The sequence below is a fragment of the Pristiophorus japonicus genome, chromosome 12 (genome assembly GCF_044704955.1).
Source record: "Pristiophorus japonicus isolate sPriJap1 chromosome 12, sPriJap1.hap1, whole genome shotgun sequence".
In the NCBI taxonomy this organism is placed as follows: Eukaryota; Metazoa; Chordata; class Chondrichthyes; family Pristiophoridae; genus Pristiophorus; species Pristiophorus japonicus.
Genome location: NC_091988.1, coordinates 107113410 through 107138311, shown reverse-complemented (window position 1 = coordinate 107138311; position 24902 = coordinate 107113410). Strand labels below are relative to the sequence as shown.

General features: G+C 47.1%; 1 protein-coding gene across 3 annotated transcripts in view; it reads right to left on the bottom strand.

Moving 5' to 3' along the window:
• Nucleotides 1–1469: 1469 nt before the first annotated feature.
• nckipsd (NCK interacting protein with SH3 domain) overlaps nt 1470–24902 on the bottom strand; it is a 280231-nt gene continuing 256798 nt past the window's right edge. The window contains exons 11-13 of one of the 3 annotated variants that reach the window (XM_070895841.1): nt 18446–18538; nt 11115–11287; nt 1470–3533 (exon numbers count right to left, since the gene is read on the bottom strand). In XM_070895841.1, coding sequence (XP_070751942.1) covers nt 3333–3533; nt 11115–11287; nt 18446–18538 — 467 coding nt within the window. In that variant the 3' untranslated portion in view covers nt 1470–3332. Of the gene's footprint in view, nt 3534–3906; nt 4055–11114; nt 11288–18445; nt 18539–24902 lie in introns of those variants that run through there. The other 2 variants (XM_070895842.1, XM_070895843.1) reach the window with 2 other exon arrangements.

The following is a 24902-nucleotide window of genomic DNA, read 5'->3' as shown; positions in this document are numbered from 1 at the left end:
TGCCATGCATTGCCCACTCACCTAACCTGTCCAAATCACCCTGCAGTCTCTTAGCATCCTCCTCAAAGCTCACACTGCCACCCAGTTTAGTGTCATCTGTAAACTTGGAGATATTACATTCAATTCCTTCATCCAAATCATTAATGTATATTGTAAAGAGCATGGGTCCCAGCACTGAGCCCTGCGGCACTCCTCTAGTCACTGCCTCCCATTCCGAAAAGAACCTGTTTATCCCGACTCTCTGCTTCCTGTCTGCCAACCAATTCTCTATCCACGCCAGTACATTGCCCCCAATACAATGTGCTTTGATTTTGCACACCAATCTCTTGTGTGGGACCTTGTCAAAGGCCTTTTGAAAGTCCAAATACATCACATCCACTGGTTTTCCCTTGTCCACTCTACTAGTTACATCCTCAAAAATTTCCAGAAGATTTGTCAAACATGATTTCCGCTTCATAAATCCATGCTGACTTGGACCGATCCTGTCACTGTTTTCCAAATGCGCTGCTATTTCATCCTTAATAATTGATTCCAACATTTTCCCCACTACTGATGTCAGGCTAACTGGTCTATAATTACCCGTTTTCTCTCTCCCTCTTTTTTTTTTTTTTAAAAGTGGTGTTACATTAGCTACTCGCCAGTCCATAGGCACTGATCCCGAGTTGATAAGACTGTTGGAAAATGATCACCAATGCATCCACTATTTCTAGGGCCACTTCCTTAAGTACTCTGGGATGCAGACAATCAGGCCCCGGGGATTTATCGGCCTTCAATCCCATCAATTTCCCCAACACAATTTCCCGCCTATTAAGGATTTCCTTCAGTTCCTCCTTCTCTCTAGACCCTCGGTCCCCTAGTGCATCCGGAAGGTTATTTGTGTCTTCCTTCGTGAAGACAGAACCAAAGTATTTGTTCAATTGGTCTGCCATTTCTTTGTTCCCCATTATAAATTCACCTGAGTCCGACTGCAAAGGACCTACGTTTGTCTTCACTAATCTTTTTCTGCACATATTTATCGAAGCTTTTGCAGTCAGTTTTTATGTTCCCGGCAAGCTTCCTCTCGTACTCTATTTTCCCCCTCCTAATCAAACCCTTTGTCCTCCTCTGCTTAATTCTAAATTTCTCCCAGTCCTCAGGTTTGCTGCTTTTTTTTTGGCCAATTCATGTGCCTCTTCCTTGGATCTAACACTATCCTTAATTTCCCTTGTTAGCCATGGTTGAGCCACCTTCCCTGTTTTATTTTTACTCCAGAGCGGGATGTACAATTGTTGAAGTTCATCCATGAGATCTATAAATGTTTTCCATTGCCTATCCACCGGCAACCCTTTAAGTATCATTTGCCAGTCTATTCTAGCCTGGGAAGGATCACTGGGAGCTGGATCACTGAGGGAAGGATCAGCAACCAAAAAAGCTGCCCATCAACGTACCAACACACAGCGCGTCAGCAGAAAAGGACTACCATACAAAAGTAAATGGTGTAGTTGCTTTAATCATTGAAACATTAGCACTGAAATACTGAACAGCAAGCTATACTCGGAGCTGGAAGTGAGAGACTGCGGCAACCCACAGTGGGATCTGCACACTCTCACTCACTGCCACACTGGCCAGTTGCTCTGAAGGCAAACTTTCGGCTTGTGTTCTTACTGAAGATACTTCTCCCTGAGAAAGTTAGCAGCCAATGAATAATTGGCATCCCACCCCCGCCCCAAACTAACACCATTAATAGGTTTGGATCAAGGCTATCCAAATGTTAAACACTTCTAGTTAGTACTGGCAAACAGCAGTCTGAAGCAAGTGACACCAGCAGAGAATGCTGATCTCAGCATGGAGACAAACCATAAAACATCGGGTTAAACTGAGCTGTATATTACAGTGCTGACTGAGAGCCAGCCTGCAATGACCACAGGATGTTACCATGCCTTCAACCACCCAACTTGGTGCTTGTCCACATCAAAGCCGTTAGTGTTTGTCCATTAAGCAGATTAATAGCATGAAGCAGCTTAGAGAGAATGTAACTTCTGCATCAGGAAGCTGTCAGGGGCCTGAACAGATGGCAGTTTAGTGCCATGGGTTTCCCTCGGGTTGCAGTGATTGCCACACAACACCCAGTCTGTAGGCAGCAGGGTTCAAACACATGCAAATCCTTTACACATCTTGGCACAATTTAACTGTAAGATTACAAGCGATGGTTTAGATGTCAGCTTGTGCTGTATAAGCTCAAGAGTCTGTATTTGAAATGGAGTGACCAACTGAATCGATGATTCACACATTCTCAGACAGTAGGAGGATATTAACCAGAATCCTTGAGCACCATATCTATGCATTTATGTGGCTGTCCTTTCCCAATATCACAGCCACAAAGAAACACCACGAATGTCAATGGCCACACTGTCAGTGTCATCCCAACATGGTTTATGACACAATGCGGTATACCTGGGCGCACTGTGACACAGCGCGGTATACCCGAGCGCACTGTGACACAGCGCGGTATACCCGAGCGCTCTGTGACACAGCGCGGTACACCCAGGCGCTTTGTGGTAGTCGCTTGTACCCTCATCACCAACCCCCATTTCTAGAGAGCTGTCATTGTGATATTTGTTGATTCTGCGATCACAGTAAGCCAACAGACAGTAAACACTCTGCCAATCCCCCAACTCCTGATAATGATATGGAGCAGAGGGAGTTACGAACAATGTCAGGATTCAGTTAACATCCTTAAACTGCTCGAGCTTTACCCTCATGCCCCCCTCGACTCATTCAGCTTTATAACACATTGCTACCCAGTTGTAAATGTCTAGACAATGAGTACAGTTAAATGCCTTTACTTGCGTACAGTGTCCTGACGGTTCCACAGAAGATCTGCCCTGTTTCGGACCAGTTCAGTACATGTTAGCTTGGCTAGCTTATCAACTGAGAATACCCAGAAATAAGCAGGATGCCGTACCTCATTGAATCCCCCCCTCAACATTCTGCTCTGTCGGTTAGTATTCATGTTAGTGCAAGGCTACTCATCTGCTTTAGAATTATTGAAGCATCACACGATTAAAATATACGTAAACTCACTGTAGAGAACAGTGTAGCAATAAGAGTAATCATGGTCAGTCACAATGCTCCACCATTTCTGTAGCAAGAGGAGGATACAAAGTGTTACAAGAAGTCAGAGAATCTTTTGTAAGGCTGAAAAAGGCTTTGGGTTCACTTACAGGTAAAAGCACATCGTCAAATGGGAACTAGCGATTTAGGAGAAGAACCACTCAGCTAATCTTTCAAGTATTTGCATATGGCATACTTTAAACTCATTTGGTGCATATTTCCTTCTCAATAGCAAGGAGTTAGTTCCCAATAGCAAAGTCTGGAAATTCTTTGTAGATCTCACTGATGATCAGCTTGTCCATCTGGCATGGCTGCTCATTGTCCTCCTCAGCCAGGATTCGCTGAAACGTGAGCTGCAGGTCAGGGAGGCGGTGCTGGTGACACATATAATCTGTTGAGCGGATGATGGCATGCATCAGTGAAAGATACTCCATTCTAATCTGTAGGAACAAAAAGGACTATTGGAAGTTTAACCCCAAAATTGTCATCACATGCAGCATTAATGCACTGATGAATGCTCTGCTCAACACAAGGGAGAAGGCAATACTAACCATGAAACTCCCAGTGCTTACTGCAGCAGGAACCTCAAAAACTGCCCTTACAAACTTTGATTGAAAGCAGACGCTAACTATCTTTGGGACAGTCTAGAACTTGCATTAAAACCAAATTGTCTCCAGTGATCTACCTACAGGTAAAAGTACATCATCAAATGGGGACTAGCGATTTAGGAGACGAATCACATCAGCTAATCTTTCAAGTATTTGCATATGGCTTATTTTAAACTGATTTGGTACGCATTCCCTTCCAAGTTAGCTCCCAATAGCAAAGTCTGGAAATTCTTTGTAGATCTCACTGATGATCAGCTTGTCCATCTGGCATGGCTGCTCATTGTCCTCCTCAGCCAGGATTGGCTGGAACGTGAGCTGCAGGTCAGGGAGGTGGTGCTGGTGACACATATAATCTGTTGAGCGGATGATGGCATGCATCAGGCTCCAGGATGGTATGTCGCCTCCCTGGTGCCAGGGTTAAGGATGTCATTGAACATTCTGAGGGGGGAGGTCCATATCGGTATCAATGACATAGGTAGAAAAAGGGATGAGGTCCTGCGGCAGATTTTAGGGAGCTAAGAAACAGATTAATGAGCAGGACCTTAAAGGTAGTAATCTCCAGATTACTCCCAGTGCCATGCGCTATTGAGTACAGAAACAGGAAGATGGAGCAGATGAATGCATGGCTGAAGAGATGGTATAGGAGGGAGGGCTTTAGATTCCTGAGCCATTGGGATGGGTTCTTGTACAGGCCGGGATGGGTTGCACCTCAACAGGATTAAGACCAATATCCTCGCCGGGAGGTTTGTTTGTGCTGTTGGCAAGGGTTTAAACTAGCTTGGCAGGGTGATGGGAACCTGAGTGTAGTTAGAAGGGAGACAAGCAAAGCTGGAAATGGAAGGCAATAAATTCGTAAATTAATTTACAATCTGCAAAGAGATAAAGACAGGCTCAGTGAGTGGGCAAACATTTGTCAGACGGAATATAATGTGAGAAAGTGTGAGGTTATCCACTTTGGCAGGAAAAATAAAAAAATTTTTTTTTAAATGGAAAGAGATTACACAAAATGCTGCAGTACAGAGGGACCTGGGGGTCCTTGTGCATAAAACACAAAAAGTAAGTATGCAGGTACAACAAGTGATCAGGAAGGCAAATGGAATGTACTCCACACCTGGAGTACTGTGTACAGGTTTGGTCTCTGTATTTAAGGAAGGATATACTTGCATTGGAGGCTGTTCAGAGAAGGCTCACGAGTTGATTCCTGAGATGAAGGGGTTGACTTACGAAGAAAGGTTGAGCAGGTTGGGCCTATAAACATTGGAGTTTAGAAGGATGAGAGGTGATCTTATTGAAACATATAAGATACTGAGGGGGCTCAACAGGGTAGATGCAAAGAGGATGTTTCCCCTCGTGGGGGAATCTAGAATTAGGGGACATAACTTTAAGAATAAGGGGCCGCCCATTTAGAACTGAGATGAGGAAGAATTTCTTCTCTCAGAGAGTTGTAAATCTGTGGAATTCTCTGCCCCAGAGAGCTGTGGAGGCTGGGTCATTGAATATATTTAAGGCGGAGAGAGACAGATTTTTGAGCGATAAGGGAGTAAAGGGTTATGGGGAGCGGGTAGGGAAGTGGAGCTGAGTCCATGATCAGATCAGCCGTGATCTTATTAAATGGTGGAGCAGGCTCGAGGGGCCACATGGCCTACTCCTGCTCCTATTTCTGATGTTCTTTGTGACCTCGTCACAATTTTCTTTTAAAGAGGATGTTGCCATACTGGAGAATTTTAGCTTTGTGGAAAGATTGGATAGGTTGGGTACACAACTTATAGAGAACATTGGTGGCAGGGTGTAATTAGTGGAATGCCGCAAGGATCAGTACTTGGGTCTCAGCTATTTACAATCTGTATCAATGGGCCCAAGTTTCGAGCCGCGCCTAGAACGGCGCAGTCCCGACCTGGACGCCCGTTTTTCGCGCCACAAAGTGCGCCTAAAAAAACCCTCCAGATTCTCCACCTCCCTGCAAGTCCTCTGGCCCTCGGCGCAGCGCAGCACGAGCTGTAGGGGGCGGAGCCAGGTCCCTGCGCTGAAAACAGTGCCGGGACCTCTGCACATGCGCGCTACAGTGGGCACACAAGTGCAGTAGCTCCAGTCGCCCGAAACTGTGTGGGAGGGGCCTGAAGCACGCAGCCCCTCGCCCTGGCCAAATGGCCTCACTGGGGCTGCATTAATAAGGCTCCTCCCACGGCCAGCTCCTGCTTCCTCCCGACCCGACTCGACTCCCGCTTCATCCCCCCCCCCACCCCCTAGACCGGACCCGACACCCGCCCCCCCCCCCCCCGGACCGGACCCGACACCCGCCCCCCACCCCCCCCCCCCGGACCGGACCCGACACCCAGCCCCCTCCCCCTGGACCGGACCCGACACCCCCCCCCTCCGGACCGGACCCGACACCCGCCCCCCCCCCCCGGACCAGACACCCGCTCCCCCCCCCCCCCCCGGATCGGACCAGACACCCGCCCCCCCACCCCCCCCGGACTGGACCCGACACCCGCTCCCCCCCTCCCCCCCAGACCGGACCCGACACCCGCTCCCCCGCCCCCCCCGGACCGGACCTGACACCCCCCCCCCCCCAATATCTCCTTCACCCCCCAATCTCCTTCTCCCCCATCGCTGTCAGAAACACAGACACTGACAGAGAATGAGAGACACACAGACAGAGAGATGGAGACACTGACAGAGACACACTGAGGGGGGCATCCCAGCACGCTGTTGGAGGGCTCCCGGTGCTGCAGTCGGTAAGTAGAAAATGTTTTATTTATTGATTTCAAAAAAAACATTATTTCTTATTAATTTTTTTTGATTGATTTATTGGTTGATTTATTGATGTATTTATCATTTATTATTGATGATGGCTCTTTATTTGTAAAACTGAAGTGTTTAATGTTTGTAAACTTCCCTTTAAACACCCCCCCCCCCCACCATTCCCTACGCCTGATTTGTAACCTACGCCTGATTTTCTAAAGTGTAGACAAGGTTTTTTCGAACGTACAAAAATCTTCACTTACTCCATTCTAAGTTAGTTTGGAGTAAGTTTTCACTGACGAAACTTTGAAAACAGGCGTAAGTGGCCGGACACGCCCCCTTTTGAAAAAAATATTCTGTTCCAAAGTGAAACTGTTCTAACTGACGGGAACTGAAGCAAACTAAATGACGAGAATTCCGATTTCTAAGATACTCCGTTCTACACCAGTTGCTCCGCAAAAATCAGGAGCAAATCATGTGGAAACTTGGGGGCCAATGACTTAGATGAGGGGACCAAATGTAAGATATCCAAGTTTGCTGATGATACAAAGCTATGTGGGAAAGTAAACTATCAGGAGGATGTAGAGGCTTGCAAAGGGATACAGACCGGTTAAGTGATAGGGCAAAAAGGCGGCAGATGGGGTATGATATGGAAAAGTGTGAAATTATCTACTTTGGTTGGAACAATGGAAAAGCATTTTTTTTTTAAAAAAGGTTAGACACTAGTAAATGTTGGTATTCAGAGGGATTTGGGGGTCCTTGTAAACGAATCACAAAGTTAACATGCAGGTACAGCAAGCAATTTGGAAAGCAAATGGTATGTTAGCCTTTAATGCCACGGGGTTGGAGCAGTGGAGTAAGGAAGTATTGCTGCAATCATATAGGGCTTTGATAAGACCACACTTGGAGTACGGTGTACAATTTTGGTCACCTTACCTAAGGAAGGATATATAGGTTGAGCGTCCGAAATCCGGAGTTCCGAAATCCGAACCAATCCGTGGTGGGGTCATCCGGAATCTGGAAAATGTTCCGAAATCCGGACATATTTTTTTTAAACCAATCACCGCTGCGAGTTGGGCCTAGGGAGGGGGGAAACCCACCCACCCACCACCGCCCCCCCCCCCCCCCCCGGCCCCCAAAAAATAAAAATTCACAAAACACTTACCTACTAAATAGCTGAAAAAGAATTAAAAAATAAAAACTTTAACTTACCTTTTTTGCAGGTCTTCAACGCAGGTTTTTACCGGCTGCCGACCTGTGACCTGCAGCGGATACTGCCGAACCCGGAACCACCGACACCTGACCCGGAGCCAACGCTGCCGACACCCCCCAAACCCCCGTCGCTGCCCCCACTTACCTCGGTCCAGGCGTTTCTGGACATTGGAAAGCCGTTCTGAAATCCGGAAATACCCGAACTTCGACCTGGGCATTTCCGGATTAAGGACATAGGAAAGACGAGGTGTCCGGATTTCGGACGCTCTACCTGTATTTACTTTAGAGGGGGTGCAACGAAGGCTCACTCGATTGATTCCTGGGATGAGATGGATGTCCTATGAGAGATTCAGCAGAATGGGCCTATATTATCCGGAGTTTAGAAGAATGAGAGGTGATCTCATTGAAATGTACAACATTCTTAGATGACTTGACAGGGTAAATGCTAAGAGGCCGTTCCCCAGATGCAGAGTGTAGACCTAGGGGTCACAGTCTCAGGATAAGGGATTTGTCATTTAGGACTGAGAGGAGACGATATTTTTTCACCCACAAGGTTTTGAATTTTTGGAATTTTCTAGCCTAGAGAGCTGTGGATGCTCAGTTGTTGAGTATATTCAAGGCTGAGATCCAAAGCACTAAGGAAATCAAAGGATTATGGGGATGGTGCGGGAAAGTGGAATTGGCATTGAAGATCAGCCGTGGTTTTATTAAATGGCGGAGCAGGCTCTAGGGGCCATATGGCCTACTACTGCTCCTATTTCTTATGTTCTTACTTCTACCCATAATGGGCCCAAGTTTCCGCCCTCTGGAAAAACGGCGCATCTCGATAAGGTGCGCCGACTTTCTGAAAGAAAAAGGGCGCCGAAAACTTACCTTGTGATTCTCCGGTCTCCTCAGGACGTCTTCGTGCTTGGCTTGGCGCAGCACAAGGGGTCGGGGGCGGAGGCAGGTCCCTGCGCTGAAAACAGTGCCAGGACCTCAGCTCCAGGCCCCCGAGGTTGCGTGGGAGGGGCCCGACTCTAGCCCTGGGCGAATGGGCTCACCGGGCGAGGATCAGACTGGACCTCTCTCCCGTTCAGCTCCCTCCCGTTCAGCCTTGCCCCCCTCCGTCCCTCCTCTTCTCCCCCCCCACTCTTCTCTCCCCGCACCCCCTCCCCGTCGTCAGTGGGGCCGCCCACCCAGCATCTCGCTGGGGGCAGGCCCCGCGAAGTGGCGGCGGTGGCGGCCCGGCCCATTCAGCGTCTCCGCCCCCCCCCCCCCCCGTTCTCCCCACCTTCTCTGCACCTCCTCTTCTTCCCCCCCCTTCCTCCCTCCATGTCATCGGCGGGGCCCGCCCGGTATCTCGCTGGAGGCGGGCCCTGCCCGAAGTGTCAGCAGCGGCGGCCCGACCTGGCTCATTCAGCCTTTCCCCCCCTCCTCTCTCTCCCCCTCCCTCCCTCTCCTCCTCCCTCCTCTCTTTCCCTCCTCCTCCCCCTCCCCCTCTCCCATCTCCCATTTCATCTCATCTCCCTCCCACCTCACTATCAGAAACACAGAGACACTGACAGAGACAGAGAGACAGAGACAGACACACATTGGGGGGGTGGGTCCAAACACGTTGTTGGAGGGCTCCCGGTGCTGCAGTAGGTGAGTAGAAATAATTTTTTATTGATTGATTGATTTTTTTAAAATATTTTATTTTTTAATTTTTTTGGATTGATTTATTGGTTGATTTATTGATTTATTATTATTGATGATGGCTCTTTATTTGTAAAAATGAAGTGTTTAATGTTTGTAAACTTCTCTCCCCCCCCCGCCCGCCCCCCCACCCCCATCTTTCGTTCCCTACACCTGATTTCTAAGTGTAGACAAGGTTTTTCTGAGCGTACAAAAATCTACACTTACTCCATTCTAAGTTAGTTTGGAGTAAGTTTTCGCTGCCTAAACTTGCAAAACAGGCGTAAGTGACTGGTCATGCCCGCTTTTGAAAAAAAAATCTGTTCTAAAATGAAACTATTCTAACTCACTCAAACTGGAGCAAACTAAATGTCGAGAATTGCAATTTCTAAGATGCTCCATTCTAAACTAGTTGCTCCAAAAAAATAGGAGCAACTCAGGCTGAAACTTGAGCCCAATGTTTCCACTAGAAATACAAGAACATGAATAGACCATTCAGTCCCTCGAGCCTGTCCAGACATTCAATTAGATCATGTATCTTAACTCCATCTGACCGCATTGGTTCCATATCCTTTAATACTCTTGCCTAATAACAATGCGTCAATCTCAGATTTGAAATTTTCAATTGACCTACCCTCAACAGCTTTTTAGGGGCAGGAGTTCCAAGTTTGCACTACCCTTTGTGTGAAGAAGTGCTTTCTGACATCACCGCTGAACAGCCTAGCTCTAACTACAAGATGATGCCCCTTGTTCTGGACTGTCCCATCAGGGGACTACCATATTTCTACCGTTATCTCAAACACCTCAATTAGATCTACCTTAAGAGTAGCGTAGGGATCTTGGAGGGTTGTAGGGCCGGAGGAGGTTACAGAGATAGGGAGGGGAGAGGCCATGGAGGGGATTTGAAAACAAGGAAGAGAATTTTAAAATCGAGACGTTGAGGCTGTGGCAGATAACAGTTCAACATGGGGAAATGTGAGGTCATCAACTCTGGATCTGAGAAAGATAAATGAGAATATTTTCATAATGGTGCAAAACTAGGAAGCATGGAGGAGCAATGGGACTTTGGTATCCATGTACAGAAATCATGAGTACAAAAATAGCAAATACAGAAAGTAATCAAAAAGTCTAATGGAATGTTGGTCTTTATCTCAAGGGAACTGAAATACAAAAGGGGACGAGGTGATGCTTCAAGTTATCGAGAGCCTTAGTCAGACCTCATCAGAGGCCATGGAGGGATTTGAACACAAAGTGAGAATTTTAAAATTGAGATGTTGCCGGACTGGGAGCCAATGTAGGTTAGCAAGAACAGGGGTGATGGGAGAAGTGCACGTTGCGAGTTAGGATATGGGCAGCAGAAATCTTTATAAGCTGAAGTTTACAGAGAATGGAATGCTGGCCAGGAGAGCATAGGAATAGTTGAGTCTGGAGGCAACAAAGGTATGGATGAGGGTTTTGGTAGCAGATGGGTTGAGGCAGGGGTGGAGATGGGTGATGTTGCGGACGGAGGTGGAAGTAGGCAGTCTTGTGATGGAGAGGATAACGGGTCGGAACCTGAGCTTAGTTTCAAATAGGACCCCTATTAACCCCACATATTCTAACAGCGAGAGACCCCTCTGTTCCATCGCAGTACTATCTTTACACAATGGCTCTCTCATTTACAGTCCCCCTGCCCCTCCCCCCAACACTTTTCACAATAGCAGTGCCTCGTACATGTTTTGTCGATATACAAGAACTCTGGAAATTCCCAGCCAGTGTTAATATTGCGATGGTGAGGAATACATTACTAACACAGCTCCTGACCTTTTCTCCCGGTGAGAGGTCGGAGGTCTGACGCACAATGATATCTATCATCACCATCATGTCAGTGCGGTAGAAAATTCTCGCTGTGTCCTTGTCAGCAAAAACGTCTTGAAGGAATTTGAGCACCGAGTGTGGTGGCTGAGGTTGATGCTTGAAAATACTAACTGGGTCATCTGAAGAAGAGAGAGGTTTAAGATTAGTGTTAATTCAGTGAACGATACATGCTTTATAAAGGAAAGCATTCATACACTTCTGGCATTATATGAAGAGCAGAGTCTCCACAGTGATTGATTTTTGCAGTCATGTTTCCTTCATTCGAGCTGGCTGCCATACGCGACTGGGGGCAAGAGTTATAACAAAGCTCAGGAACCTTCAGCCTTCAGACTCGCTGCTTCATCTGTTTCTTGGGCTCGCTCCACATCCTGCCCAGCTACAGCACTCACTGATCGAACTGGCATTCCATACTCTTCCTCATTCCATTCTTTCCCCAGTAAACACAACAATGGAATGCTGGGAGAAGGCAGGTTTATCCCAGCCTCAATACAGGAAGAGAAAGGGCCCCACTGCAATTCATCGAGCTCACCCGATTTACCGATTTTTCTGTCCATTTTTTGGGAGGTTCTCATTCCCAACTTCTCAACAGTCCACAAAATGAATGAAATCAGGAGACATTGGGGGCGAAATAACAAGACACAGGCCCCATGTCATCACTGTCTGGGGGGAGTCACAGACACAGACCCACATCCATTCACTGTGTGGTGGAGTCACAGACACAGACCCTGTGTCATCACCGTGTGTGTGGGGGAAATCACAGACACAGACCCACGTCCATCACTATGTGAGTGGGGGAATCACAGACACAGACCCACGTCCCATCACTGTGTGTGTGGGAATCACAGACAGAGACCCATGTCCCATCACCGTGTGTGTGGGGGAATCACAGGCACAGACCCACGTCCCATCACTGTGTATGTGGGAATCACAGACAGAGACACATGTCCCATCACCGTGTGTGTGGGGGAATCACAGACACAGACCCACGTCCCATCAATGTTTGTGTGGGGGAATCACAGACACAGACCCATGTCCCATCACTGTTTGTGTGGGGGAATCACAGACACAGACCTCCGTTCCATCACTGTGTGTGTGGAGGAATCACAGACACAGACCCACGTCCATCACTATGTGAGTGGGGGAATCACAGACACAGACCCACGTCCCATCACCGTGTGTGTGTGGGAGAATCACAGACACAGACCCATGTCCCATCACTGTTTGTGTGGGGGAATCACAGACACAGACCCACGTCCCATCACCGTGTGTGTGAGGGAATCACAGACACAGACCCCCGTCCCATCACTGTGTGTGTGGGGGAATCACAGACACAGACCCCCGTCCCATCACTGTGTGTGTGGGGTAATCACAGACACAGACCTCCGTTCCATCACTGTGTGTGTGGGGGAATCACAGACACAGACCCACGTCCATCACTATGTGAGTGGGGGAATCACAGACACAGACCCACGTCCCATCACCGTGTGTGTGTGGGGGAATCACAGACACAGACCCATGTCCCATCACTGTGTGGGGGAATCACAGACACAGACCCCCGTTCCATCACTGTGTGGGGGAACCAGACACAGAACCCTGTCCCAACAGTGTGTGGGGAATCACAGGCACTGATAGGCTGGGGTTGTTTTCTTTGGGGCACAGGAGGAGGAGGGGAGACTTGATTGAGGTCTATAAAATTACGAGGGGCCTAGATAGGACCCATTTCCCCTAGCAGAGACGTCAATAACCCGGGGGCACAGATTTAAAGTAATTGATAGAAAGATCAGAGCGGAGTTGGAGAGAACATTTTTCACCCAGTGGGTGCTGGTGTTCTGAAACTCACTGCCTGAAAGGGTGGTAGAAGCAGATGTTAACCCCACTGCTTGTACATGCACCACGGCCATGACTATATGAGATAGTTGTTGCCATGGGCAGTGCAGGAATGTCATTAGTAAATATAGCCATGTTGGCTGTATGTTAGGCCACAGTTTAAGCATAGAAACATAGAAAATAGGTGCAGGAGTAGGCCATTCGGCCCTTCTAGCCTGCACCGCCATTCAATGAGTTCATGGCTGAACATTCAACTTCAGTACCCCATTCCTGCTTTCTCGCCATACCTCTTGATCCCCCTAGTAGTAAGGACCTCATCTAACTCCTTTTTGAATATATTTAGTGAATTGGCCTCAACAACTTTCTGTGATATAGAATTCCACAGGTTCACCACTCTCTGGGTGAAGAAGTTCCTCTGCATCTCGGTCCTAAATGGCTTACCCCTTATCCTTAGACTGTGACCTCTGGTTCTGGACTTCCCCAACATTGGGAACATTCTTCCTGCATCTAACCTGTCTAACCCCGTCAGAATTTTAAATGTTTCTATGAGGTCCCCTCTCATTCTTCTGAACTCCAGTGAATACAAGCCCAGTTGATCCAGTCTTTCTTGATAGGTCAGTCCCGCCATCCCGGGAATCAGTCTGGTGAACCTTCGCTGCACTCCCTCAATAGCAAGAATGTCCTTCCTCAGGTTAGGAGACCAAAACTGTACACAATACTCCAGGTGTGGCCTCACCAATGCCCTGTACAACTGTAGCAACACCTCCCTGCCCCTGTACTCATATCCCCTTGCTATGAAGGCCAACATGCCATTTGCTTTCTTAACCGCCTGCTGCACCTGCATGCCAACCTTCAATGACTGATGTACCATGACACCCAGGTCTCTTTGCACCTCCCCTTTTCCTAATCTGTCACCATTCAGATAATAGTCTGTCTCTCTGTTTTTACCACTCAGAACATGGCGCTGAAGAACATGCTTTTGTTTTATTCAATCCTAGCAAGGCCGACATTTATTGCCCATCTCCAATTGCCCTTGAGAAGGTGGTGGTGAGCCGCCTTCTCAAGCCGTTGCAGTCCGTGTGGTGAAGGTACTCCCAACAGTGCTGTTGGGGAGGGAGTTCCAGGATTTTGACTCAAGTGATGATGAAATGGCGATATACTTTCAAGTCAGGATGTTGTGTGACTTGGAGGTGGTGGTGTTCCCATGCGCCTGCTGCCCTTGTCCTTCTAGGGGGGTAGAGGTCATGGGTTTGGGAGGTGCTGCCGAAGAAGCCTTGGCGAGTTGCTGCAGTGCATCTTGTAGATGGTGCACACTGCTGCCATAGTGCGCCAGTGGTGGAGGGAGTGAATGTTTAAGGTGGTGGATGGGGTGTCAATTAAGCGGGCTGCTTTGTCCTGGATGGTGGCTAGTTTCTTGAGTGTTGTTGGAGCTGCACTCATCCAGGCAAATGGAGAGTATTCCATCACACTCCTGACTTGTGTCTTGTAGATGGTGGAAAAGCTTTGGGGAGTCAGGAGGTGAGACACTCGCTGCAGATTACCCAGCCTCTGACTTGCTCTTGTAGTCACAGTATTTATGTGGCTGGTCCAGTTAAGTTTCTGGTCAATGGTGACCCCCAGGATGTTGATGGTGGGGGATTCGGCGACAGTAATGCCATCGAATGTCAAGGGGCAGAGGTTAGACTCTCGCTTGTTGGAGATAGTCATTGCCTGACACTTGTGTGGTGCGAATGTTCATTGCCACTGAACAGCCCAAGCCTGAATGTCATCCAGATCTTGCTGCAGCGGGCACGGACTGCTCCATTATCTGAGGGGTTGTGAATGGCACTGACCACTGTGCAGTCATCAGCGAACATTCTCACTTCTGACCTTATGATGGAGGGAAGGTCATTGATGAAGCAGCTGAAGATGGTTGGGCCTAGGACACTGCCCTGAGGAACTCCTGCAGCGATGTCCTGGGACTGTGATAATTGCTCTCCAACAACCAGAACCATCTTCCTTTGTGCTAGGTATTACTCCAGCCAGTGGAGAGTTTTCTCCGATTCCCATCGACTTCAGTTTTACTCGGGCTCCTAGATGCCACACTTGGTCAAATGCTGCCTTGATGTCGAGGGCAGTCACTCTCACCTCACCTCTGGAATTCAGCTCTTTTCTCCATGTTTGGACCAAGGCTGTAATGGGATCTGGAGCCAAGTGATCCTGGCGGAACCCCAACTGAGCGTTGGTGAGCAGGCTATTTGTGAATAAGTGCCTCTTGATAGCACTGTCGACATCTTCCATCACTTTGCTGATGATTGCGAGTGGGCTGATGGGGCGGTAATTGGTCGGGTTGGATGTGTCCTGCTTTTTGTGGACAGGACATACCTGGGCAGTTTTCCACATTGTCGGGTAGATGCCAGTGTTGTAGCTGTACTGGAACAGCTTGGCTAGAGGCACGGCTGGTTCTGGAGCACAAGTCTTCAGCATGACAGCCGGGATGTTATTGGGGCCCATAGCCCTTTCTCGATATCACGTGGAGTGAATCGAATTGGCTGAAGACTGGCTTCTGTGATAGTGGGGACCTCAGGAGGCTGATATGGATCGTCCACTTGGCACTTCTGGGCTCCGCCATCATTGAGGATGGGGATATTCATGGTGCCTCCTCCTCCTGTTAATTGTGTAATGGTCCACCATCATTCACGATTGTATGTGCCGGACTGCCGAGCTTTGATCTGATCCGTTGGTTGAGGGATAGCTTCGCTCTGTTCATAGCATGCTGCTTAGCATGCACGTAGACCTGTGTTGCAGCTTCCCCATTTTTAGGTACGCCTGGTGCTGCTCCTGGAATGCTCTTCTACATTCTTCATTGAACCAGGGTTGGAGCCCTGGCTTGATGGTAATGGTAGAGTGAGGGATATGCCGGGCCATGAGGTTAGATTGTGGTGGAATACAATTCTGCTGCTGCTGATGGCACACAGCGCATCATGGGTGCCCAGTATTGAGCTGCTAGATCTGTTCTGAATCTATCCCATTTAGCATGGTGCTAGTGCCACACAACATGATGGAGGCTGTCCTCAATATGAAGACAGGACATCGTCTGCACAATGGCTGTACGGTGGTCACTGCTACCAATGCAGTCATGGACAGATGCATCTGTGACAGGTGGATTGGTGAGGATGAGGTCAAGTAGGTTTTTCCCTCATGTTGGTTCTCTCACCACCTGCTGCAGTCCCAGTCTGGCAGCTATGTCCTTCAGTCATTGGCCAGCTGAGTCAGTAGGGGTAAAACTGAACCACTCTTGATGATGGACATTAAAGGCCCCCACTCATCCAGAGAACATGCTGTGCCCTTGCTACTCTCAGTGCTTCTTCCAAGTGGTGTTCAATTTGGAGGAGTACTGATTCATCAGCTGCAGTGGGCTATTCCTCTCCCATAAATTAAAGGGGTGCTAGGTCTTTGAGGAAGTCAACAACCATCGTGTTGCTCGTTTTCCTCCGAGAGGATATTAGTGGCAGTCAACTAGGATCACAACCTGCGGCACAGCCATTCACGGCTCAGCTTTGGTGTCAAAATGAGGAGATACAATATAAACTAAATGGTACAATTTTAAAGAGGGTGCAGGAACAGAGATTAATACATGTATGTATTAAAATCTTTTAAGGTGGCAGTACAAGTTGATAAGCCTGTTAGAAAAAGTATACGGGATCCTTGGCTTTAAAAATAGTGCCATAAAGTACAAAAGCAAGGCATTTATGCTAAAACTTCAGACCTCAGCTCGAGCATTGTGGCCAATTCTGGGCACCGTACTTTAGGAAGAAATTTACGGCCTTAGAGAGGGTGCATAGGAGATTTACTAGAACGGTACCAGGGATGAGGGACTCCAGTTACGTGGAGAGACTGGAGAAACTGGGTTGTTCTCCTTAGAGCAGACAAGATTTGGTAGAGGTGTTCAAAATGTTGAAGAGTTTTTAAGGAGTAAATAGGGAGAAACTGTTTCCACCGGCAGGACGGTCGCTAACCAGAGGACAGATAATTGGCCAAAGAACCAGAGAGATGAGGAGATTTTTTTTTACGCAGCGAGTTGTGATCTGGAATGCACTGCCTGAAAGGGAGGTGGAAGCTGATTCAATAGTAACTTTCAAAAGGCAATTGGATAAATACTGAAGGGCTATGGGGGAAGAGCAGGACTAATTGGATAGCTCTTTCAAAGAGTTGGCACAGGCACATGGGCCGAATAGCCTTCTGTGCTGTATCATTCTATCTCTTAGTAGCTTGGTAAATGCTCCTCAGTCAAAATGCTTATTTAGATTTCTAACGAGGTTTTGACACAGTTTCACAGAAGATTTGTCTATGGGGTTAGAAGGCATGGAACAGGTGGAGTTCTGAAATCTGAAATGGACTGAAAATTGGCTTAAGTAGAGGAAGCAAAGGGTGGTTATAAATGGACCTGGATTGGCATAGAAGTAGGTAACTAGTGATGTCCCTCGGGAACATGGTTTTATTCTACAGGATATAATACTGGAGGGAAACTTGGGGAACTGATGCATTGACCACTGACTCCATTAGTACACGGTGCAGCAAGTCACTGCAGACACAGAGCCTAGGCTGTGTAACCATGGGGATACAGCACAAAACACAGCACGTGATTGTGTGTTTGCTGGTCCAGCCGCAGCTGGAATACTAGCTGCAGTTCTGGTCACTGTAGCACGAGAGTCACTCAGGCACTGCTCAGAGCGTAGTAAAGGGCAATTAAATCCATGCCTGGGATTAGGCTAAATGTGTACCCCTCACCTGCCCAACACCCATTGCTCTACCCCGAGAGTACCCCTCCCCCATAGTACCCCACACCCTCCCCCACAGTACCCCACACCCTCCCCCACCTCCCCACCCAGAGACCCAGCCCCCCCCCAGGAGTACCCAACTCCCTTACCCCTTGCCACCAAGTACCCCACTCACCACTTCCCCACAAGTACACCACCCTCTCACACATACCCCCCCAGAGTACCCCACCACCTCACCCCCCCCCATAGTACCCATCACCTCTCACCCCCCCCCCCAGAGTACCCCACCCATCCCCCCCCCAGAGTAAACCACCCCCTTACCCACCCACCCACCCAGAGTACCCCATCCCCTTATCCACACCCCCACCCAACCCCCAGAGTAGCCCACTCCCTCACCCATACCCCAGAGTAACTCACCCCCTCACCCACACTCCCTCCCCTCACCCACCCTGTGATTTTCTGTGCTGCTGCTTACACCAGGAGCTGGCAGGGCTACAGCAATAGAACAAGCTCTTGCCTCCAATGATGGACTCAGCTTTAAATCCAATTTTGTAACTTGTACTTATTCACACCAGAACAGCAATCCCACACCGCTACAGACACAGCATGACTTGGAATAGCTGCAGGAGGAATACTGGTCATACACAGATCGAATGAAAAGAAAATAACAGCTCCAGATTTGATCCTCACCTGCTCGATTTAACAGCAGCAATAATTTCTCTGTGAACACCTTCACGTTCTCCCGTTTAATCAGTGTTTTCATAATGACGTTGCTGGATGGCACTGTAAGCAGTAAATGTTTTGTTAGCACAATCCACAGGCAACACAAAGAGCAGCTCCTTTCACTCCATCATCGAATTTACAAGAGGATACAGGATTGGACTGGTTCAGTCCAAGTTAACTGCAGCCCCATTTACATTTGGGGCTCCACATTGACTCAGCGCTTGTAGACATTCTAATTACTAATTATCATTAAAACAGGTGATAATCAGAGCTTCTGTTTGCTTTCAAAGTTCAACACTGTTTTTCATTTGAAAAAGTGCTCAAATTAAGATGTGGAAAGACACTTGTCTGACAGTTGCTAGCATTTAGAACATTTATAGTTTCTAATTTAATGAAAAACAGAGATTAGATGCTTACAGTCTCCTTTGAAAATTAAATTATATTTTTATTTGCAGGGAAATCCAACTTAAGATAAGAAAAGATACTTCATCTGTTTGAAATGATTCTTGAAGTTTATAGAAAGAAAAACTACAACAGGTGTGTAATCAATAGTCTGTCTCATTTCACATACACACATGCGCACACACACAGACTTGTGGTTTAAAAAAAACAACCTATTTTACCTCTAGCTTTTCTTCAATTAAGTCTGAAAAACTGAATAGAAACTGGAGGTTGAAGATGTTTCACTAGTTCAGCTGACAAAATGGTACTGGTGCATTCTGGGAAATTAGGTGTACTGCACATGCTCAGAGTGCACAATCTAACTTCATCTAACAGAATCATAGGTCAAGGCAAGTCTATCAAAATCCAAGCCCAGGCCTTTGGGAGCGGTTGAGACCTTCAAATAAAAGTCATTGCGGGAGGACGCTAGGGGGCTGCATTGGGACTTGGACAGGTTAAGTGAGTGGGCAAATGCATGGCAGATGCAGTATAATGTGGCTAAGTATGAGGTTATCCACTTTGGTGGCAAAAACAGGAAGGCAGATTACTATCTGAATGGTGACAGATTAGTAAAAGGGGAGGTGCAACAAGACCTGGGTGTCATGGTACATCAGTCATTGAAAGTTGGTATACAGGTACAGCAGGCAGTAAAGAAAGCAAATGGCATGCTGGCCTTCATAGCGAGGGGATTTGAGTATATGAGCAGGGAGGTCTTACTGCAGTTGTACAGGGCCATGGTGAGACCAGACCTTGAATATTGTGTACAGTTTTGGTCTCCTAATCTGAGGAAGAACATTCTTGCTATTGAGCGAGTGCAGCAAAGATTCACCAAACTGATTCCTGGGATGGCAGGACTGAAGAAAGTCTGGATCAACTAGGCTTATATTCACTGGAGTTTAGAAGAATGAGAGGGGATCTCATAGAAATATATAAAATTCTGATGGGATTAGACAGGTTAGATGCAGGAAGAATGTTCCCGATGTTGGGGAAGTACAGAACCAGGGGTCACAGACTCAGGATAAGGGGTAGGCCATTTAGGATCGGGATTAGGAGAAACTTCTTCACTCAGAGAATTGTGAGCATGTGGAATTCTCTACCACAGAAAGTTGTTAGATATATTCAAAATGGAGTTAGATGTGGCCCTTACAGCTAAAGGGATCAAGGGGTATGAGGAGAAAGCAGGAAAGGGATACTGAGGGAATGATCAGCCATGATCTTATTGAATGGTGGTGCAGGCTCAAAGGGCCGAATGGCCTACTCCTGCACCTATTTTCTATGTTTCTATGTAATGAAGATATTAAAATACACAATCATACACAATAACATGATTATAGTTTGGATAATTATAATCAAGTTATTGTGTACTATGCAATAATTTTTTTTTTAAAGAAAAAAACATTTAAAACCATATTCTGAATATTTGAAATTCCAGCTTAGCTGAAATGGCAATTATTTTCTCCCCAGAAGTGAATGAGTTGTGGGAAACTATAACGGCACCACCTAGTGGCATGGCAGGACATTGTTATAGGTCAGTGTTGTTATTCCCATAAAAAATTGCTAACCATTTAATAAAAATGTTATTTGACTTATTAACTAGTTGTAAATGAGTGGCTCTGATGTTATCCACTACATAAACACCCTATGTGTCATAAAACAGTGCATCCGCCAACTGATTGAGCAAGGAAAACCCAAAGATGCTCTATAAATATATTAAGATCAAGAGGATAACTCAAGAAAGGGTAGGGCCTATGAGAGACCACGAGGGTAATCTGTGTGTGGAGGTGGAAGATGTGGGTATACTTCTTAATGAATACTTTGTGTCTGTTTTGACAAAGGAAAGGGGCAATGCAGATACTGCTACCGAGGAGGAGTGTGATATTCTGGATCAAATAAACATAGTGAAAGAGGAAATATTAAGGAGTTTAGCATATTTGAAAGTAGATAAGTCCCCTGGCCCAGATGAAATGTATCCCAGGCTGTTGAGCGAAGCAAAAGAGGAAATAGCAGAGGCCTCGACGATCATTTTCCAGTCCTCTTTGGATTCAGGCATGGCACTGGAGGACTGCTAATGTAGTACCCCTGTTTAAGAAGAGAGAAAGGGATAGGCCAAGTAATTACAGGCCTGTCAGCCTAACCTCAGTGGTGGGAAAATTATTGGAAAAAGTCCTGAAGAACAGGATAAATCTACATTTAGAAAGGCAAGGATTAATCAGGGACAGTCAGTATGGATTTGTTAAGGGAAGATCGTGTTTGACTAACTTGATTGAATTTTTCGAGGAGCTAACCAGGAGGGTCGATGAGGGTAGTGCATATGAGGTAGTGTATATGGACTTTAGCAAAGCTTTTGATAAGGTCCCACATGGCAGACTGGTCATAAAGGTAAAAGCCCATGGGATCCAGAGCAAAGTGGCAAGTTGGATCCAAAATTGACTTAGAGATAGGAAGCAAAGGGTAATGATTGATGGATGTTTGCGTAACTGGAATTGAATATAGGGGGTATGATCAAGAAGTTTGCAGATAACACTAAAATTGGCTGTGTGGTTGATAATGAAGAGGAAAGTCATGGACTGCAGGAGGATATCAATGTACTGGTCAGGTGGGCAGAACAGTGGCAAATGGAATTTAATTCAGAGAAGTGTGAGTAATGCAATTGGGGAGGGCTAATAAGGAAAGGGTATACACATTATACCACTTAGGAGTATAGATAAACAAAGGGACCTTGGAGTGCTTGTCCACAGATCCCTGAAAGTAGCAGGCCAGGTGGATAAGGTGGTTAAGAGGCCATGCGGAATGCTTGCCTTTATAGGCCAAGGCATAGAATAAAAGAGCGGGGGGGGGTTATGCTTAAATTGTATAATACACTGGTTAGGCCACAGCTAGTATTATGCAGTTCTGGTCGCCGTATTATAGGAAGGACGTGATTGCACTGGAGAGGGTGCAGAGGAGATTTACGAGGATGCTGCCTGGAATGGAGAATCTTAGCTATAAGGACAGATTGGATAGGCTGGGTTTGTTCTCCTTGGAACAGAGGAGGCTGAGGGGAGACCTCATTGAGGTGTATAAAATTTTGAGGGGCCTGGATATAGTGGATAGTAAGGGTCTATTTCCATTGGTGGAGAAGTCAATTACGAGGGGGCATAAGGTTTAGGGTGGTTGGTGGAATGTTTAGAGGGGATTTGAGGGGGGGCTTCTTCACGCAGAGGGTTGTGGGGATCTGGAACTCACTGCCTGGAAGGGTGGTGGAGGCAGAATCCCTCACCACATTTAAAAGGTGCTTGGATGGGGGCACTTGAAGTGCCGTGACCTGCAGGGTTACAGACCTAGAGCTGGTAAGTGGGATTAGACTGGATAACTTCTTGTTGGTTGGCGCAGACACGATGGTAAGTACTTCAGGGAATCTAATATGGCCAGAGTGATCTACTGGACTAGTTTCGATCGCCTGAATGGGTCGGAGAGGAATTTTCCCAGATTTTCTTTCCCCAATTGGCCTGGGTTTTTATCTGTTTTTTTTACCTCTCCCAGGAGATTGCATGGCTCCGGGTGAGGTGGAGTGTAAAATGCTGTGATGCATGGGGTATCGCAGTTGTGTGGGGCGGACCGGTTGAGCCGGATGCTCTTTACCTGTCCGCCATTGTTCATTGTTCATTGGTTTATATGTAATGTTCAGGGCTGCTGACTGAGAGCCATGTGGCTCTTTGTCGGCCGGCGCGGACACGATGGGCCGGAATGGCCTCCTTCTACACTGTAAATTTCTATGTTTCTATAAGCAGGCATTATAGGATAGAGGTGACACAAAGCGTGACACAGAACATATACTGAAGAAACAGAAGGTATGTGTGGACCCAAGATTGGGGGCCATGGGAGGAAGGTCTGCTGACCTGCAAGGTGGGAGGGAGGAGGCCGACCATCTTGCTCCAGGCTATTTCCTGAGTGCATGGTGGAGAATGTCCCATTATAAATGGAAGTTGAATAAATAGAATTGATTCAAGTGTGTAAATCCTGCTGTGGTTCTGAAAGAATTAATATGCTGGCTCTGAGCTGTTCAATGTTTGGTGCAGTAAAGCAGATGAATACATTTCTATAAAAGCACCAATACAAATTGGAGCTCACTGCTAAATTTAATAAGAAACACAGCATTAGATTGTCACTCCAATAAAAAAAACAATGGGAATCAATGCTAAGGGCTTTACATTTTGCTGTAACTCATAATATCCAAGTGCCGATGTAAAAATGCTCTGGGCTCAACATTGGTTTCATTAATTGATCAAATCATATACCAGTAATCAACATCTTTAAATGAATAAATGTTTTACTTATTTCGGTTTGAAATCTGATATCAGGCTGTGCACTGACACACCGCATACTGCATTCTGATCACAGTTCTTCCTTCACCTTGATTAAACTGTGCCGCCTTATTCCAGTCATGTTTTGGGGTTTATTATTTCAGGGGGGGTCCCAGCAGCACTACACCAGCCTAATGTAACTTTCAGGTTTCAAAACAAAATGAAAATATCCCAATTTACATTGTTTAAAACTGAGTTGGACCATTACAGGATTTTATATCAAACTAGCAACAATCAATCTGTATAACAGGCCCGACCCAATGCCCACCTCACTCTCACACCATTTAACCCTTAGTTACATAGAAACATAGAAAATAGGTGCAGGACTAGGCCATTTGGCCCTTCGAGCCTGCACCACCATTCAATAAGATCATGGCTGATCATTCCCTCAGTACCCCTTCCCTGCTTTCTCTCCATACCCCTTGGTCCCCTTAGCCGTAAGGGCCATATCTAACTCCCTCTTGAATATATCCAATGAACTGGCATCAACAACTCTATGCGGCAGGGAATTCCGTAGGTTAACAACTCTCAGTGAAGAAGTTTCTCCTCATCTCAGTCCTGAATGGCCTACCCCTTATCCTTAGACTATGTCCCCTGGTTCTGGACTTCCCCAACATCGGGAACATTCTTCCCGCATCTAATCTGTCCAGTCCCGTCAAAATCTTATACGTTTCTATGAGATCCCCTCTCATTCTTCTAAACTCCAGTGAATAAAGGCCCAGTTGATCCAGTCTCTCCTCATGACAGTCCAGCCATCCCTGGAATCAGTCTGGTGAACCTTCGCTGCACTCCCTCAATAGCAAGAATGTCCTTCCTCAGACTAGGAGACCAAAACTGAACACAATATTCCAGGTGAGGCCTCACTAAGGCCCTGTACAACTGCAGTAAGACCTCCCTGCTCCTGTATTCAAATTCCCTAGCTATGAAGGCCAACATACCATTTGCCTTCTTCATCGCCTGCTGTACCTGCATGCCCACTTTCAGTGACGGATGAACCATGACACCCAGGTCTCGTTGCGCCTCCCCTTTTCCCAATTTGCTGCCATTCAGATAATATTCTGCCTTCTTGTTTTTGCCCCCAAAGTTAGTATGCCTTTCCATTAAATAGTTGGGAGGATGGGGGGAGGAGTCAGGAGGGTGGGAGAGGGGCAGAGGAGTGGTGGGAGGGAAGCACTTGGGAGGCTGGGTGTAGGCAAGGAGTCGGGAGGGTGGAGAAAGGGGAGCAGTCGGGAGTGTGCGGGGTGGGGGTGGGGAGAGTAGTGTCGGAGAGTGCGGGTGGAGTAATCGAAAATTTGGGAGTGGAGGGGGAAGAGTTGTCAGGAGGGCGGGGGGAAGGGGTGATGTGACTAGCTGGGTTTGGGGAGGGGGGGGAAGGATAATAAAATGAATGATGAATGGTAAAACAAGAACCAGATGGAGGGAAAGTGGCAAATTGTTAACAGAGAGTTGAGTCTGGTTTGGCAGCTAAAATGTGCAAGCTGCTGGAGGGTAAAATGGTCTAAACCTGTTGTGGAAGTCCGAATTATTGCACTTTACCGATGCCTTTCTGAAATTGGTCTCTGGGAATACCAACAAAATAGCCTCAACTAACTCACCGTTCTCAGTAGAATCTCTTGCCTGTGATTACTGATTCAGAACCT